This window comes from Aquarana catesbeiana, linkage group LG02 (genome assembly GCF_042186555.1).
Source record: "Aquarana catesbeiana isolate 2022-GZ linkage group LG02, ASM4218655v1, whole genome shotgun sequence".
Lineage (NCBI taxonomy): Eukaryota > Metazoa > Chordata > Amphibia > Anura > Ranidae > Aquarana > Aquarana catesbeiana.
The window spans coordinates 265831464-265847389 of record NC_133325.1 but is presented as its reverse complement, the minus strand read 5'-3'; the positions used below and the strand labels follow the sequence as shown (position 1 = coordinate 265847389).

Here is a 15926-nt window from a genome sequence, read left to right as displayed (position 1 = left end):
TATACGCTGGTCAACACATCGCCACTATTCCCCAGTCCTCCCTTGCCAGAGACTGGAGACCAATTACGGTCTCCGAATTTAAGATCTTTCTGGGCCTTTCCCTCAACATGGGCATAACCAAAATGAGTGAGTTGCGGTCATATTGGTCCACTGACCCAATTCACCATATGCCCTTGTTCTCTGCCTCCATGACCAGGGCACGATACGAGGAGCAGATTTTGCGTTTCTTGCACTTCAATGACAATGAATTCTGTCGTCCTCGTGGAGACCCTGAATACGATCGGCTCTACAAAATTCGGCCCCTCATAAACCACTTCAACCAGTGTTTTGCAGACTTGTTTACTCTCCATCAAGTTGTCTGCATTGATTAGGTCCCTGATTAAATTTTCTGGCCGCTTGTCATTCAAACAGTACCTTCCCAGCAAGCGTGCCAGATACGGGGTCAAGATGTATAAGCTCTGTGACAGGGCCACAGGCTATACATGTAGATTTATGGTTTACGAGGGCAAAGATAGTCACGTAGAGCCGACAAACTGCCCTGACTACATAGGAAGCGCTGGCAAGATAGTGTGGGACTTGGTGTCACCCTTATTCGGAAAGGGGTACCTCTTGTACGTGGACAATTATTACACGAGCGTGCCACTTTTTAGTCGCCCTTTTGATCAACAGATTGGAGCATGTGGCACCGTGTGACCTAATCGCCGGGGCTTTCCCCAGCGGCTTGTAGATTCCCATCTTAGGCTGGGGGAGAGAGCCTGCTTGCAGTGTAATAACTTGCTCGCTATGAAGTGGAGGGATAATAAGAATGTTTTCGTTCTTACCTCCCTTCATGCAGACGCGAAGGTCCAAATTACTACGGCGACTGGTGTTGTGGAGAAACCCCTCTGTGTCCACGAATATAACCAAAATATGGGAGGGGTGGACCTCAACGACCAGTTGTTGGCACCGTACCTAGTTGCCCGTAAGGCCAGACACTGGTACAAAAAAGTGCCTGTTTATTTATTTCAATTGGCTTTGCTGAACGCTCATGTGCTATACAGAGCTTCAGGACGGACTGGATCCTTCCTTAAATTCCAGGAAGAGATCGTCAGAGCCCTTCTGTTTCCAGACGGTGCTCCACCTCACCTTCCCCAACCAAATGCAGTAAGCCGGCTGCATGAGAGGCATTTTCCTTATGTCCTCTTGAGTACCCCTACCCAACGAGCCCCCCAAAGAAGATTTCGTGTCTGTAGCAAGCGCAGATTTAGGCGTGACACCCGGTATTATTGTCCCTCCTGTCCTGACAATCGTGGTCTATGCATTGGTGAATGTTTTGAACGCTACCATACACTAGTTGAGTTTTAGCGTAGGGTACAGCATTGCACAGACTAGGACACACTTTCACAGGGTCTCCCAAGATGCCATCGCATTTTGAGAGACCCAAACTTGGTACCAGTTACAAAAGTTAAAGTTACTAAAAAAAAGTGTAAAATAAATAAATAAAAACACAAAAAAATATAAAATAAAAAAAACAAAAATAGTTGTCGTTTTATTGTTCTCTCTCTCTCTATTCTCTCTCCATTGTTCTGCTCTTTTTTACTGTATTCTATTCTGCAATGTTTTATTGTTATTATGTTTTACCATGTTTACTTTTCAGATATGCAATTTTTTTATACTTTACTGTGTTTTGTTGGTAACCATTTTTATGTTTTCAGGTACGCCATTCAGCTGCAGAGAGGATTTATTTATCTTGACAGCAACAGCGTTTGCTCCCACGATACATAAAGCCGTGACTCCAGCGCTGTCGGAGGTGATTTCACCACCACAGTTACATACTTCAGCATATATGCCGAAGCGTGGGGGCAGCAGAGGGCAGAGGAGCGATTTGCTCCTAACTTTTGCGGGAGGATGCCCCCATGCTTCGTTTATATATATATATATATATATATATATATACGGTGCATGTATGCCCATCATTAGAAGTGGGTGGATGAAGGGAGGTATTCTAATGGTGGGCATACCCACCGATCAATCTCTTTTTTTTGTTCAGCCCACAGGCTGCATGAAAAAAAGTTTACAATATATGCCCAACAAGGACCAGCAACGTACTGGTATGTTGCTGGACTTTGAGTGGTTATACCAGAATGATGTCTGCAGGTTTAGGTATCATCTTGGTATCATTTTTTTCAGCCAGCGGTCGGCTTTCATGTAAAAGCAATCCTAGTGGCTTTATTAGCCTCTAGACTGCTTTTACAAGCAGTGGGAGGGAATCCCCCCCACCGTCTTCCATGTTTTTCTCTGGCTCTCCTGTCCCAACAGGGAACCTGAGAATGCAGCCGGTGATTCAGCCAGCTGACCATAGAGGTGATCAGAGACCAGAGTGGCTCCAAACATCTCTATGGCCTAAGAAACCGGAAGCTACGAGCATTTCATGACTTAGATTTCGCCGGATGTAAACAGCGCCATTGGGAAATTGGGAAAGCATTTTATCACACCGATCTTGGTGTGGTCAGATGCTTTGAGGGCAGAGAAGAGATCTAGGGTCTAATAGACCCCAGTTTTTTCAAAAAAAGAGTACCTGTCACTACCTATTGCTATCATAGGGGATATTTACATTCCCTGAGATAACAATAAAAAATGATTAAAAAAAATAAAAATAAAAGGAACAGTTTAAAAATAAGATAAAAAGGCAAAAAAATAATAAAGAAAAAAAAAAAAGCACCCCTGTCCCCCCCTGCTCTTGCACAAAGGCGAACGCAAGCGTCGGTCTGGCGTCAAATGTAAACAGCAATTGCACCATGCATGTGAGGTATCACCGCGAAGGTCAGATCGAGGGCAGTAATTTAAGCAGTAGACCTCCTCTGTAAATCTAAAGTGGTAACCTGTAAAGGCTTTTAAAAATGTATTTAGTTTGTCGCCACTGCACGTTTGTCCGCAATTTTAAAGCATGTCATGTTTGGTATCCATGTACTCGGCCTAAGATCATCTTTTTTATTTCATCAAACATTTGGGCAATATAGTGTGTTTTAGTGTATTAAAATTTTAAAAAGTGTGTTTTTTCCCCCAAAAATGCGTTTGAAAAATCGCTGCGCAAATACTGTGTGAAAAAAAAAATTAAACACCCACCATTTTAATCTGTAGGGCATTTGCTTTAAAAAAATATATACTGTTTGGGGGTTCAAAGTAATTTTCTTGCAAAAAAAAATTGTCAGAAAGGGCTTTGTCTTCAAGTGGTTAGAAGAGTGGGTGATGTGTGACATAAGCTTCTAAATGTTGTGCATAAAATGCCAGGACAGTTCAAACCCCCCCCAAATTACCCCATTTTGGAAAGTAAACACCCCAAGCTATTTGCTGAGAGGCATGTAGAGTCCATGGAATATTTTATATTGTGACACAAGTTGTGGGAAAAAGACATTTTTTTTTTTTGCACAAAGTTGTCACTAAATGATATATTGCTCAAACATGCCATGGGAATATGTGAAATTACACCCCAAAATACATTCTGTTGCATCTCCTGAGTACAGGGATACCACATGTGTGAGACTTTTTGGGAGCCTAGCCGCGTACGGGACCCCGAAAACCAAGCACCGCCTTCAAGTTTTTCAGGTGATTTCACTCTTCACTGCCTATCACAGTTTCAGAGGCCATGGAATGCCCAGGTGGCACAAACCCCCCCAAATGACCCTATTTTGGAAAGTAAACACCCCAAGCTATTTGCTGAGAGGTATAGTGAGTATTTTGCAGACCTCGCTTTTTGTCACAAAGTTTTGAAAACTGAAAAAAGAAAAAAAAAATTTTTTCTTGCCTTTCTTCATTTTCAAAAACAAATGAGAGCTGCAAAATACTCACCATGCCTCTCAGCAAATAGCGTGGGGTGTCTACTTTCTAAAATGGGGTCATTTGGGGGGTTTTGTGCTATCTTGGCATTTTATGGCCTTTGAAACTGTGATAGGTAGTGAGGAGTGAATCAAAAATTTACGCCCTTAGAAATCCTGAAGGCGGTGCTTTGTTTTCGGGGCCCCGTGCGCGGCTAGGCTCCCAAAAAGTCCCACATCTGTGGTATCCCCGTACTCAGGTGAAGCAGCTAAATGTATTTTGGGGTGCAATTCCACATATGCCCATGGCCTGTGTGAGCAATATATCATTTAGTGACAACTTTGTGCAAAAAAAAAAAAAAAAAAAAAGGTCACATTCCCGCAACTTGTGTCAAAATATAAAATATTCCATGGACTCAACATGCCTCTCACCAAATAGCTTGGGGTGTCTACTTTCCAAAATGGGGTCATTTGGGGGGGGGGTTGTGCCATCTTGGCATTTTATGGCCTTCAAAACTGTGATAGGTAGTGAGGAGTGAAATCAAAAATTTATGCCCTTAGAAATCCTGAAGGCAGTGCTTGGTTTTCGGGGCCCCGTACGCGGCTAAACTCCCAAAAAGTCCCACACATGTGGTATCCCCATACTCAGGAGAAGCAGCTAAATGTAATTTGGGGTGCAATTCCACATATGCCCATGGCCTGTGTGAGCAATGTATCATTTAGTAACAACTTTTTGTAAATTTTTTTTTTTGTCATTATTCAATCACTTGGGACAAAAAAAAAATAATATTCAGTGGGCTCAACATGCCTCTCAGCAATTTCCTTGGGGTGTCTACTTTCCAAAATGGGGTCATTTGGGGGGGGGGGTTGTACTGCCCTGCCATTTTAGCACCTCAAGAAATGACATAGGCAGTTATAAACTAAAAGCTGTGTAAATTCCAGAAAATGTACCCTAGTTTGTAGACACTATAACTTTTGCCCAAACCAATAAATATACGCTTATTGACATTTTTTTTTACCAAAGACATGTGGCCGAATACATTTTGGCCTAAATGTATGACTAAAATCGAGTTTATTGGATTTTTTTTATAACAAAAAGTAGAAAATATCATTTTTTTTCCAAATTTTCGGTCTTTTTCCGTTTATAGCGCAAAAAATAAAAACGGCAGAGGTGATCAAATACCATCAAAAGAAAGCTCTATTTGTGGGAAGAAAAGGATGCAAATTTAGTTTGGGTACAGCATTGGGGTTAGCAGTTAAAGCGACGCAGTGCCAAATTGTAAAAAGTGCTCTGGTCACGAAGGGGGTAAATCCTTCCGGGGCTGAAGTGGTTAAGATAAAAAAAAAAACTTCTGCCTTTTACAACTCCTTTTAATACTGCCTAATTTATTCAACTCTGAGGAGAAACCATTGAGTTGAGAAACATTTATCCAAAAGGACTAAAAACACGTTTTACAGTTACATATACATTATGTTCCTAAGCTGCTTTCTAGAAGCAATTTAAAATTCTTATAAACCTAAAGAACTTCATGACAAAGAGGAACTTAACAACTGCCTCTCCGTGTCCTCATGTGTTCATTTTTTTGTTCTGTCTGTTCTTACCTTTTATCCTCAGTGAACATATTCACCTGTTCAGCAAATCCAGCATTATCCTGAGGCAATCCACCAGTCAGCTACCACATGCTAAGTCCTGCTCTGCCATCTACTTTACTTACATCATCAGGAGCTGGCTGTCTCTTTCTGGTTCTTGCAGCTGAATCCCTGATGATGCATGCCAGCACTGTAGAGAAGCTGAAGCCTTCTGGGATATGTAGCTTGGATATCCCAGGAGGCTTCGGGATCAGTTTACATCATTCTCCCCTACTACTGCAATGGGGTTGTTTTTTTATTTTATTTTTTAATGGAGGTCTTCTTTAAATACAGTTTTGTATTTATATTTCCTGTGATGTGTAGCCTGCTTAGCCAGTTTTATAAACAAGACATCTCTGTGTCCTGTGAGGAGAGCGAGAACAGCACCAGCACTGGAGTGAAATAGGGGGAGATTTTTAACCATAATGCAGGGAATGCATTAAGATAAAAAATAATCTGCCTTTAGAACCACTTGAATCAGTCTTTGAAATTGCCCTTGGGTCAGACATCCCTATCCTTCAGGGGACTCTAATCAGGATGAGACACCTTTTGGCAATATTTTCATCCAAGCTTAAAGATACTATTGCTACCCCTTTTGATACTATACACTACTGCTTTGCATTAGAGCAGCCTGAGTCTGTTAACCCCCAAGGTCTCCAGTAAAAATGGGCAGTTCTTGTTGTAGACCCTACCATTTCTTGTCTTATCAAGACCCCCACGGATTCCAGTGAGGATAATCTGGTGTTTATGAACCCAGTAGCCAAGAAGTTAGACACTCTCTTTAAAGACATTTTCTTCTCTTAGCAGGCCCTGTCATGCAACCTGCAATTGCTTCTATGGTAATCTGCCAGATCATTGCTGTCGGAACTAAATGCATAGCCCAAAATCCTAATTTAACTCTAATGGGTTCCTCAGTCCGCAGTCAGACTTTATACCTATGGCCTTAGCTCATCCCTCAGAGGATGCAGGCTTGTGTCTCTACCAGTAGGACCTCTACCTCTGAGGTTAAGAAAGGTTCCTCTAACCCCTCTCAGTCTAAAGCAAGAACATACTTTTGTTAAAAAAAATTGCGCTCTAAACCAGCCAAGGCTGTTTCCTTCACTTTCTCCCAGTAATTGGGGGGGTCTTATGGTTCCAGAAGATGTGATGCCTGGGTCCAAAGTGTTATTTCTAGGGGATAAAAACTGAAGTTTCACAAGGTGCTTCCTTACTGCTTCATGCTTTCAAACTTTTGTAACCTAAGGCTACAAAGTTGAGTTACTACACACACCCTCTGGAGAGACGTCTCACCTCCAACCTATGTCTTTTTCCCCAGTGGTCATTTGACTTGCATCTGGCCATTGAGGAACTCTGGCTTGGGGTAGTGATTTTAGTTCTAAGTGCAGAAAGATTCCAGTGCCTTTACTCAAACCTCTTTACGGTGCCTAAGAAGAGCAGTTTGACCTGTCTTAGATTTCAAAGTGGTTAACTTTTTTGTCAAGTTCCACAAGCTCAATATGGAGGCCATTTGTTCAATAGTGGTGTCCCTGTATCAGGGGGACTTTTTGACATCCATAGATATCAGATAGATATAGGATTCATGGACCATTTACCAGGAGCACCCCTGTTTCTGGTGCTTAAAGGTAGGGGACGGCCATTATTAGTTTGCCGTCTTGCCCTTCTACCTAGTCACAGCCCCTCAGGCGTTCACCAAAAAATTGGCACTAGTGTTGGCAAAGAAGTAATACTTCTCATCGGGTACTTGGATGATCTTTTATTGTCTGCCGAGTATTACTCAGAATTGGAGTCAGCCACCATGCCCATAACAATTCAGAGGAGTTTGGGTGGATTTAAAATCTCAAAAGATCCTTGCTTATTTTGTCACTTTGCCTGGAACACCTGGTGCTGATCTTAGATCTTTCTGTCAAAAACTACAACTGTCTGTCTGCTTGCTGTTGAAAGCTGAGTGCTAAGGGAGAGAGGGCTATACAATGCGGTCATTTGCACCATGCTTAAGGCTAACAAGTCCACATCTTGTAAGATGTATTATGGTACAAATCGAACATAATATGCATGGTGTGAGTCCCTAGGAAGAAAGAATGAGAGCATACCCCTTCCCTTTCTCCATTGCCTGTCTCTCAGCTTTTTGCCAGGGTGGAGCAGCGATTGGCCTTAAGCACCTTAGGGTCAGTGTTGGCAAATTTATTTCTCTGGCATTCTCTGGTATCGAAGTTGCCATCATTGATGTCAGAGGGAGAAATAGTGTCCCATCGTTAGTGTCAGTTTGAGAAATAGTGCCCCATTGTTCATGTCAGTAGCAGGAATTATGCCCCAATGTTGGTTTCAGTGGCAGGAATAGTGTCTTTTATTAGTGGAAGAAAAAGTGCCCCAAGGGCCAGATAATGGCAAGAAAGGGGACACATCAGGCCTCTGGGCCGCAGTTTGGAGACCACTGATCTAAAGCAGAGCTGATTTCTGCAGTGTACACAAAGAAAAGCATTTTACGCTGAGTACAAAAAAAACATATTTTTTGTGTTTAGATTGTAAGGACTGATTTAAAAGAATTGCGTGACCTGGACCTTGGTGGTGCTCCTTATGGTTATACCCCATTTTGTGACAGCCGCAAAGAGATGGATGGTTATCGGTTTTGGAAATCTGGCTATTGGGCATCGCATCTTGGGCACAGGAAATACCACATCAGGTAGGAGAATGTAGCTATAGATTAATGTGTATTAGTGTGCTTTTTTTAAAATTCACACTTGTTAATTCATTTAAATAAGATTATTAATTTAAAGGGTTAGTTCACCCAAAATGATACTGCCTATATAGGTAAGTGCTAGAATCATCTGTTAACATCTTACATTGCTCATGAACACTGTTGGTGTGAGATTCCATGGTGTGGAGAGCAAAAAACCCTGGAAAGTACCGATCAGTGAAAATATAAGCCGTCATTAGTAATTTCAGCAGATCTCTATTCACTCACAGCTGTAACATCAGATTTGGATGGCTTGACCAATTAAAGTCTTTCCGTTCATGATGGTACCTCAGAAGAAGAAAGCTTACATATAAAGTTCTATGACAAAATAAATTCACTGCCCACATAGACTACGAACATATATAAGGTCCGTCTGTGCATCGTAATTTCTTATATTATATTTTCATAATTTATGTATTTGTTATATTCATTTCTTTTACCTGTGTTTGGATTAATGTTGATTTTTATTCTCATGTGAATCATTTAATAGCAAAACTGTAAATGGTAAATTTATACTGTTAAAATAGAATTAAAGGCAATTCTTTTTTTTTTTTTACTTTGGGGTAAAGTAAGGGAGGGTTCTAACCACTCTCTTTTTTTTTCATATTTGTCCCATTGGGGAGATTTCCCTTCACTTTTTGTCCCCATAGTCAAAACGGAAAATGCAAAGAAATCCCTGCAAAGTGAGGGATCCACTGGTTGTCAGCAGGCTCCTCATAACTAGTGTCCCCATTGGAATATTTTCTCTATTACTTTTTCAAAGAGGACACAAAATTTGGCATTTTCTTTTACTTTCACTTTTGATGATAACAGAAGCTTGAAAACTAGAGAGGGGCACAGACAATAAAAACTTGACAGATGTTCCAGTCCCTCTCCACTCTGTCCATAACAAACAAAAACATTGCCTTTAGTTATTCTTTAATATTATTGCAAAGTATTATTATAATGCCAATATGTTTAATGTATACGTTTTTGTTTTGTTTGTCATTTTTTTTAATTAAAGTGCACCTGAGCACAGACTATGAACTATAAACTATTTACTATTTCCACTGCTTTAAAAGAATTATTAAAAATTGTAGCTTACCTTTTTAGATGCTCTCTTCTAGTGAACTCCAGCACTGCAAAATCCTACTGTCTGTCCTTAGGCTTAAATATTTACAAGCTAGGCCATGTTACACCCATAATCAGGTTGTAACATGTTACTGATTCAGCAGCCCTGGCTTCCCCTGAGTCCACTGTTGGGACAATGGGTCGGGGATCTTCTCCCCGCACCTGCTGTCACAATTTGAAAGATTTCTGTGAATGGGGGAACTGTAACCACTGTCAGCCATTGCGGCTGACTGCTTGTAGTTCTCAATGAGCTACCAGGACACAGATGAGCACTCTAGGTGGCTAAAAAATACAAAGAATAGTATGGAAATTGTGCAAAATTGTGCACAAAATTAAGTAAAACTGTTAATACAAAAAGAAGATAACCCTTCTAATATCCAAAATATAAATTGTCTGTGAAGCGCTAAAAACAACGAACCAGTGAATAATTTTATCAATCAAATAAATACACAATCAATTATGCTTACTGTAAATATTGTGACTTAATATGAAAACCAATAGTGTCCATCAAGAGTCCAAAAAAGATTCCACAAACCAGAGAAAGCCCCCTTTTAATGTGCAAAACAGATACAGTTCTTCCTCCTTCCAAGAGAATATAAAAATATTACAATATGCAAGCTACAAGCTAGCAATCATAACAATATGTAGACAACAAAGAAACCGCCATGAAAATGTGTGAGCAACTGAAAAGCAATTGTGTGGGAAACAAATAGGAAGTCATAACTATGTGCGAGCAACAAACAGGCAGTCATTACAGTAAATAATCTTTACAATACACGGGCATATGTGCAGCAAATTGGCCAAATGGGATGAAACATAGCAATTATGACAATATAGAGAAAACAAATGGGTAATTATGGCAATGTGTAGAAATTAACTGCTTGCTGACCGCCGGCTGTCAATTGACGGCCAGGCGGCGCAGCTCTTGTTGCGGGCGGGCGTCATATGACGGCCTCGCTTTCCCGGCCCACCGGGGGGGCGCCCGTGTCACTGCCGTGTCACTGGGCACCCGGTGCACGTGCCCGGTGGCCGCGATGTCCGCCGGGCACCCGCGATTGCCGCTAACACAGCAGGACCGAGGATCTGTGTGTGTAAACACACAGATCCACGGTCCTGTCAGAGGAGAGGAGACCGATGGTGTGTTCCCAGTACAGAGGAACACCGATCTGTCTCCTCCCCTAGTGAGTCCCCTCCCCCTACAGTTAGAAACACTCCCTAGCAAACACAGTTAACCCCTCGATCACCACCTAGTGTTAACCCCTTCCCTGCCAGTCACATTTATACAGTAATCGGTGCATTTTTATAGCACAGATCGCTGTATAAATGTGAATGGTCCCAAAAATGTGTCAAAAGTGTCTGATATGTCCGCCGCAATATCGCAGTCACGATAAAAATCGCAGATCGCCGACATTACTACTAAAGATAAAAAATAAAAATGTGATAAATCTATCCCCTATTTTTTAGACGCTATAACTTTTGCGCAAACCAATCAATATACGCTTATTGCGATTTTTTTTTTTACCAAAAATATGTAGAAGAATACATATCGGCCTAAACTGAGGAAAAAAATTGTTTTAAAGGAAAAAAATTGGATATTTATTATCACAAAAATTAAAAAATATTGTGTTTTTTTTCAAACTTGTCACTCTTCTTTTGTTTATAGCGCAAAAAATAAAAACCACAGAGGTGATCAAATACCACCAAAAGAAAACTCTATTTGTGGGGAAAAAATTATAACAATTTAATCTGGGTACAGTGTTGTATGACCGCGCAATTGTCATTCAAAGTGCAACAGCGCTGAAAGCTAAAAAATGGCTTGGGCAGGAAGGGGGGAGAAAATGCCCTGTATTGAAGTGGTTAAACAAGTATGACCTTAAAGGGGAAACAATCAGCAAGTTGTGACATTACATTGAAAGCAGAGTGGGCAGTTGTACAGATGGGTAATAATTAAAACCAATGGGCAACTGTTACACAACTATGGCAACAAACATGAAATTGTTAATATAGGTGAGCGAGAAATAGGCAATTGTTAACAACTTTGCGATCAAGAAATTGGCAGTTGTCACACACAATGTTAAAAATATCAAACATCATATTCCCCATAGTAGGTGTGCTGTTTGGCTTAAGAACAGGTTTAGAATAGATGAAATGCACCACAGGGGTGTGCAGCCCAAAGCGCAAACACACATGGGTGTATATATATTAGGGTTGCACCGATACCACTTTAAGACTGAGTACAAGTACCAATACTTTTTTCAAGTACTCGGCAAAACCGATTAATGATGGCTTTTTTAATGTCATGTGACAGTGGCACATGTGTCAGTAGTATTTTTTTACATTCTTTTATTTTTTACATTCTATTTATTTTTATTATTTTTTACAATTTTATATTTTACTGTTATTTTTTTTTACAATGCTTTCTTTCTGGGGGGGGGGGGGGGGGAGTGGGTGGTGTCAGTGTTTTTTTTTTTACAATTTAACTTAATATTTATTACAATTTTTTTTTCTCAGCCCTGTTGGGGGCTTTGGTAAGACAACAGGGGCCTAAACAGACCCCTGACATCTCCCCTTTGAGACAGGGGAAGGGACTGAGGACAGAGATTCCCCAGTCCCTTTCTCTGCAGCCTCAGCTGCACTGAAAATGAATGAACAGGAGGCAAAGGCTCCTCTCCATTCATAAACTGAAGCATCGTAAACACAGGTTACAATGTTTCAGTTATGATGAATGGAGAGAGTCAGTGATCACTGACTCTCTTCATTCAGAAAAGGAAGAAGTCAGTAAATGACAGATTTACCGTCTCCTTCCTCCGCTCTCCAACCTGACAGATCTGGGGCAGGGGGAGACCGGTGGAGGAGCTGGGGAGGACACAGGGGGACCCAGAGGAGGATGGGGGGACCGAAGGAGGACATGAGGGGACCCGAGGAGGAGCAGAGGAGCCAGGAAGGACGCAGATGAGACCCGGAGAATGACACAGTGGGGGACCCGTAGGATAAAAAAGATCAGGAAACGGAGAGCCAGGGAGGATGCAGGGGGACCCAGAGGAGGACATGGAGAGCACAGAGGGGGACAGCCAGGGGTGATTGGTGCGGCGGTGGGGGGGAGTTACAAGCACCTATCTCCCTGACAGCCATGGGAGGGAGAGAAGGAGAAGCGGCTGTCAGAAAAGCTATACAGGGGTATCGGTGCTTGTAATTTCTTATATATATATATATATATATATATATATATATATATATATATATATATATACACACAAACATTTGAGAATGTATTAAAATGTGGACAGTGCCACAGAGGTTGGTGTCAGTAGGACAGTGGATGCTGTCAGTCACTAGAGCACTGGACCTGTTAGGCGGATAATATAGAGCAGTGGATGTGTCATTAGGGCAGTGGACGGTGTCAGTATTTTTTTTTTTTATTATTATTTTTTATCATTTTTACTATTTTTTTTTAAGAGTCCTGTTGGGATTTGGTGAAATATCAGAGGTCTAAACAGACCCCTAATGTCTCACATTTGAGACAGAAAAAGGGACTGTGGACAGAGACCCCCTTTCCTTTCTCTGCAGCCACAGCTGCACTGAACAGTGAATAAATGGGAAGTGCTCTGTGCTAGGCTGTTTCCCGTTCATTCACAAACTGAAGCATAGTAAAAAGTTGACTACGCTTCAGTTGTGAATGAAGACAGTGAGTGATCAGCACCGATCAGTCACAGTGCTCATTTAGAAAATGAAGGAGCTGGTAAATTACATATTATTGGGTCCTTCCACTTCTCTCCTTCCCTAAAAAACCTCACAGCAGCCGGCAACAGAGGAGGGGAGTCGGCAGCGGTGCAAGGAACATGGAGGCGGGCCTGAGCTGACGGAGGAATCTGCGCTGCGCTGGGTGATTAGGGCGTGCTCAGCCTTAAAGGCCAAGTTCACATTTTGAGAAAGAAATAATAAATGCACACATTTTTTGCAGAAAAATAAATGTGTATTTATTATTTTACCCCCAGGAGCCTACAAAGCATTGCACCCACAATCAGTGGATTACAGGTGCAATGTCAGACTCGTGCAGACACCAACTCCAGCTTTCTTGCCCGTAGTTCTGTATAGGCTTTCTAAAAGAAAGCTGGAGGAAGTATTAATGAACTATGAGGGCGCTCAGCAGTGCCTTCAGTTCATTGACAACTACATGCTGTTTGCCACAGTGAAAGACAGGTGTGTTACACTCTAAATACGGGTAACATGCTCCAAAAGTGGACTTCTCTTTTAATTTCACCTTTCCAATTCTTCAATCTTTTGAAGAATATTGAAATTTCATCTAAATGTTTTGATTTTAAATGCATAACAGTTGATATTTGATCCATATCATTTGAAAAACTGCATTCAACTTGCTTCTCTCGTTCCCTCTCTTACAGTGCTCTATATGTGGTGGACCTGAAAAAATTCAGGAAAATTGCTGCCGGTGACAGACTACGTGGGCAGTATCAGGCTCTTAGCCAAGACCCCAATAGCTTGTCTAATCTGGATCAGGTGAATATATTTTATCTCTTAATAGCGTTTAATGTTCCACTTAAACTGCTTTGCAGTCATTTAAACATCTTCATAGTGTTCTTATTTATGTCCCGTGCAAGCATGTAGAAGATATTAAAATGAAAAGATGCTTCCTGTTCATTTTAATATGGCATTTTGTATTGAGAGGGCCCATGTGTCTAGATATAAATAAATCAATTGTTTAGACTATGTAATTGTTGAAAAAAATTGAAGAATATTGTACCGTCTGAATATGACCACGTTAAGAGTTCAGGCTTTAAAGGAAACAAATGTATATTTTTTACTTTTGCATTTTGATGATTTTGTACAATAAGTTGTTCACATTTGAAGTATATGCGAGGGTCCATTCATACTATCACACTGTTGGTGCAATGCGGTGCCATTCATTCTAAAGGGCATTCCTGAACTTCTTGATAACTGAAGTGTTGCAGGGCATTGCAGTGTCAAAATGGTATGTGCACCTGTTTGAAATAAATGGGCTGCCTTTAGGGCCAGTTCACATTGGTGCGATGCGGGAACCCTGCGACTCCATTGATGGTTCCCGCATCGCACCTGACTCACAGGCAGTTCACACTGCCCTGTGCGAACCGCTGGGAGTGTCAATACAAAGTTAATGACAACCCCAGATTGGTTCGCAGATCGCAGTGTGAACTGTGAATTTGGACAGGAAATGAATTGCATGGGTGTGAACACCCAATGCGATCCAATTCTGGTGCAAAAAAAAAAAGGGTCATGCACGAGTTTGGCCCGAATGCAATGCAAATTCAGCCATACAGTTTGTATGGCTGAATTTGCATCCCACAGACATCGCATGTGATCTGCACAGCAATGTAGTGCAAATCACATGCAATGTCTGGCATCGCTATAGTGTGAAACGGCCCTTGCGCAGCTCACAAATAATGTGCATGCTTTGACATAGGCAGTTATGTGAATGGGCCCTAAGTGTTCCACTTAACAGCTATTTCACCTTTCCTGGATTAATTCATTCTGGCTGAATGTCATCTTTAACATAAACTATGTGACCTGCCAGCACGTGTATGCTCAGGTGGAAACAGTTGTGGGGAGCTTGTTGCTGCTGATAGGAATGTGTTAGACAGCTTTAACTATTAGATTAGGGTGTGTAAATAGATATGGATAAATCAAGGTTTTGTTTCACTTTATTACATTTTGCCTGTGCTTTAATTGTAACAAAAAGGAAATTGGAATTCATTACCACATTGAATATCCCAAGGCAATGACTTCAGAAGCATCATGTAATATCCTGATATTAAAGCGATATTAAAGTGGAACTAAACTCTGTCAACTATTTTTAATCCTTGGATATCTCCAAAATCCCCAAAACCTCTGTCATAGCGGATATTTCAGGAGATGATAGTGTAAGGCCTTGTACACATGGTACGAAAATCAGAAGGGAAAAGTCTGAAGACAAGCTGTCTGCGGATTTTCAGATCGTTAGTACGGTGCATTCGACAGACGATTTGACTTTTACATCAGACAAAAGCTGGATGTGCAGGCTATTAAATTTTTGTTGGATGTGAACTCAACATCTGATTTTTGGATGGTCAGTACAGAAATCGTCACAAAAAAGTTGAAAGTACAAACACGCATACTTGGAATCAAGGAACGACCGGGAAGAGTTTGGTCTTGTAAACTACCGTTAATCTAGGACTAACATTCGTGCCACGGCAATTGATGAAATGTCGAAATGCAGTGCACATTCTCATCTTCTTTAACCACTTAACAACCGGCCCATAGCCAAATGAAGGCTACAGGGCGGTTGCTTAACTCTGGGAGGGCGTCCAGGGACGTCCTCCCAGAATTCTGCTCTCGCGCGCCTCCTAGGGCGCGCACCCGAAAGCATCCATGACCGCCGGGTCCTCTCACGGATCTCGGTAAATGGCCGCTATTGGCGGCCGTTTACCATGTGATCGCTCCGTCGAATGACAGAGCGATCACATGTAAACAAACCGGCGTCATCTGATGACGCCGGTTCCTCTCCTCCCCTCCTGTGTACCGATCGGTACACTGTGAGCGGAGAGGTGGATGGATGGATGGTAGCAGCGCTGTGGGCTGCATCTGTAGTGCCCACAGCACTGCACAGAGACATCCAGCCATCCATGCTC

At 41.6% G+C, this 15926-nt stretch overlaps 1 protein-coding gene across 2 annotated transcripts in view; it reads left to right on the top strand.

Moving 5' to 3' along the window:
• The window catches only part of UGGT2 (UDP-glucose glycoprotein glucosyltransferase 2), a 670166-nt gene that overhangs the window by 596339 nt on the left and 57901 nt on the right, over window positions 1-15926 (top strand). For both annotated transcript variants that reach the window (XM_073614383.1, XM_073614382.1), the window contains exons 35-36: window positions 7943-8103; window positions 13668-13782. In XM_073614383.1, coding sequence (XP_073470484.1) covers window positions 7943-8103; window positions 13668-13782 — 276 coding nt within the window. The remainder of the gene's footprint in view (window positions 1-7942; window positions 8104-13667; window positions 13783-15926) is intronic.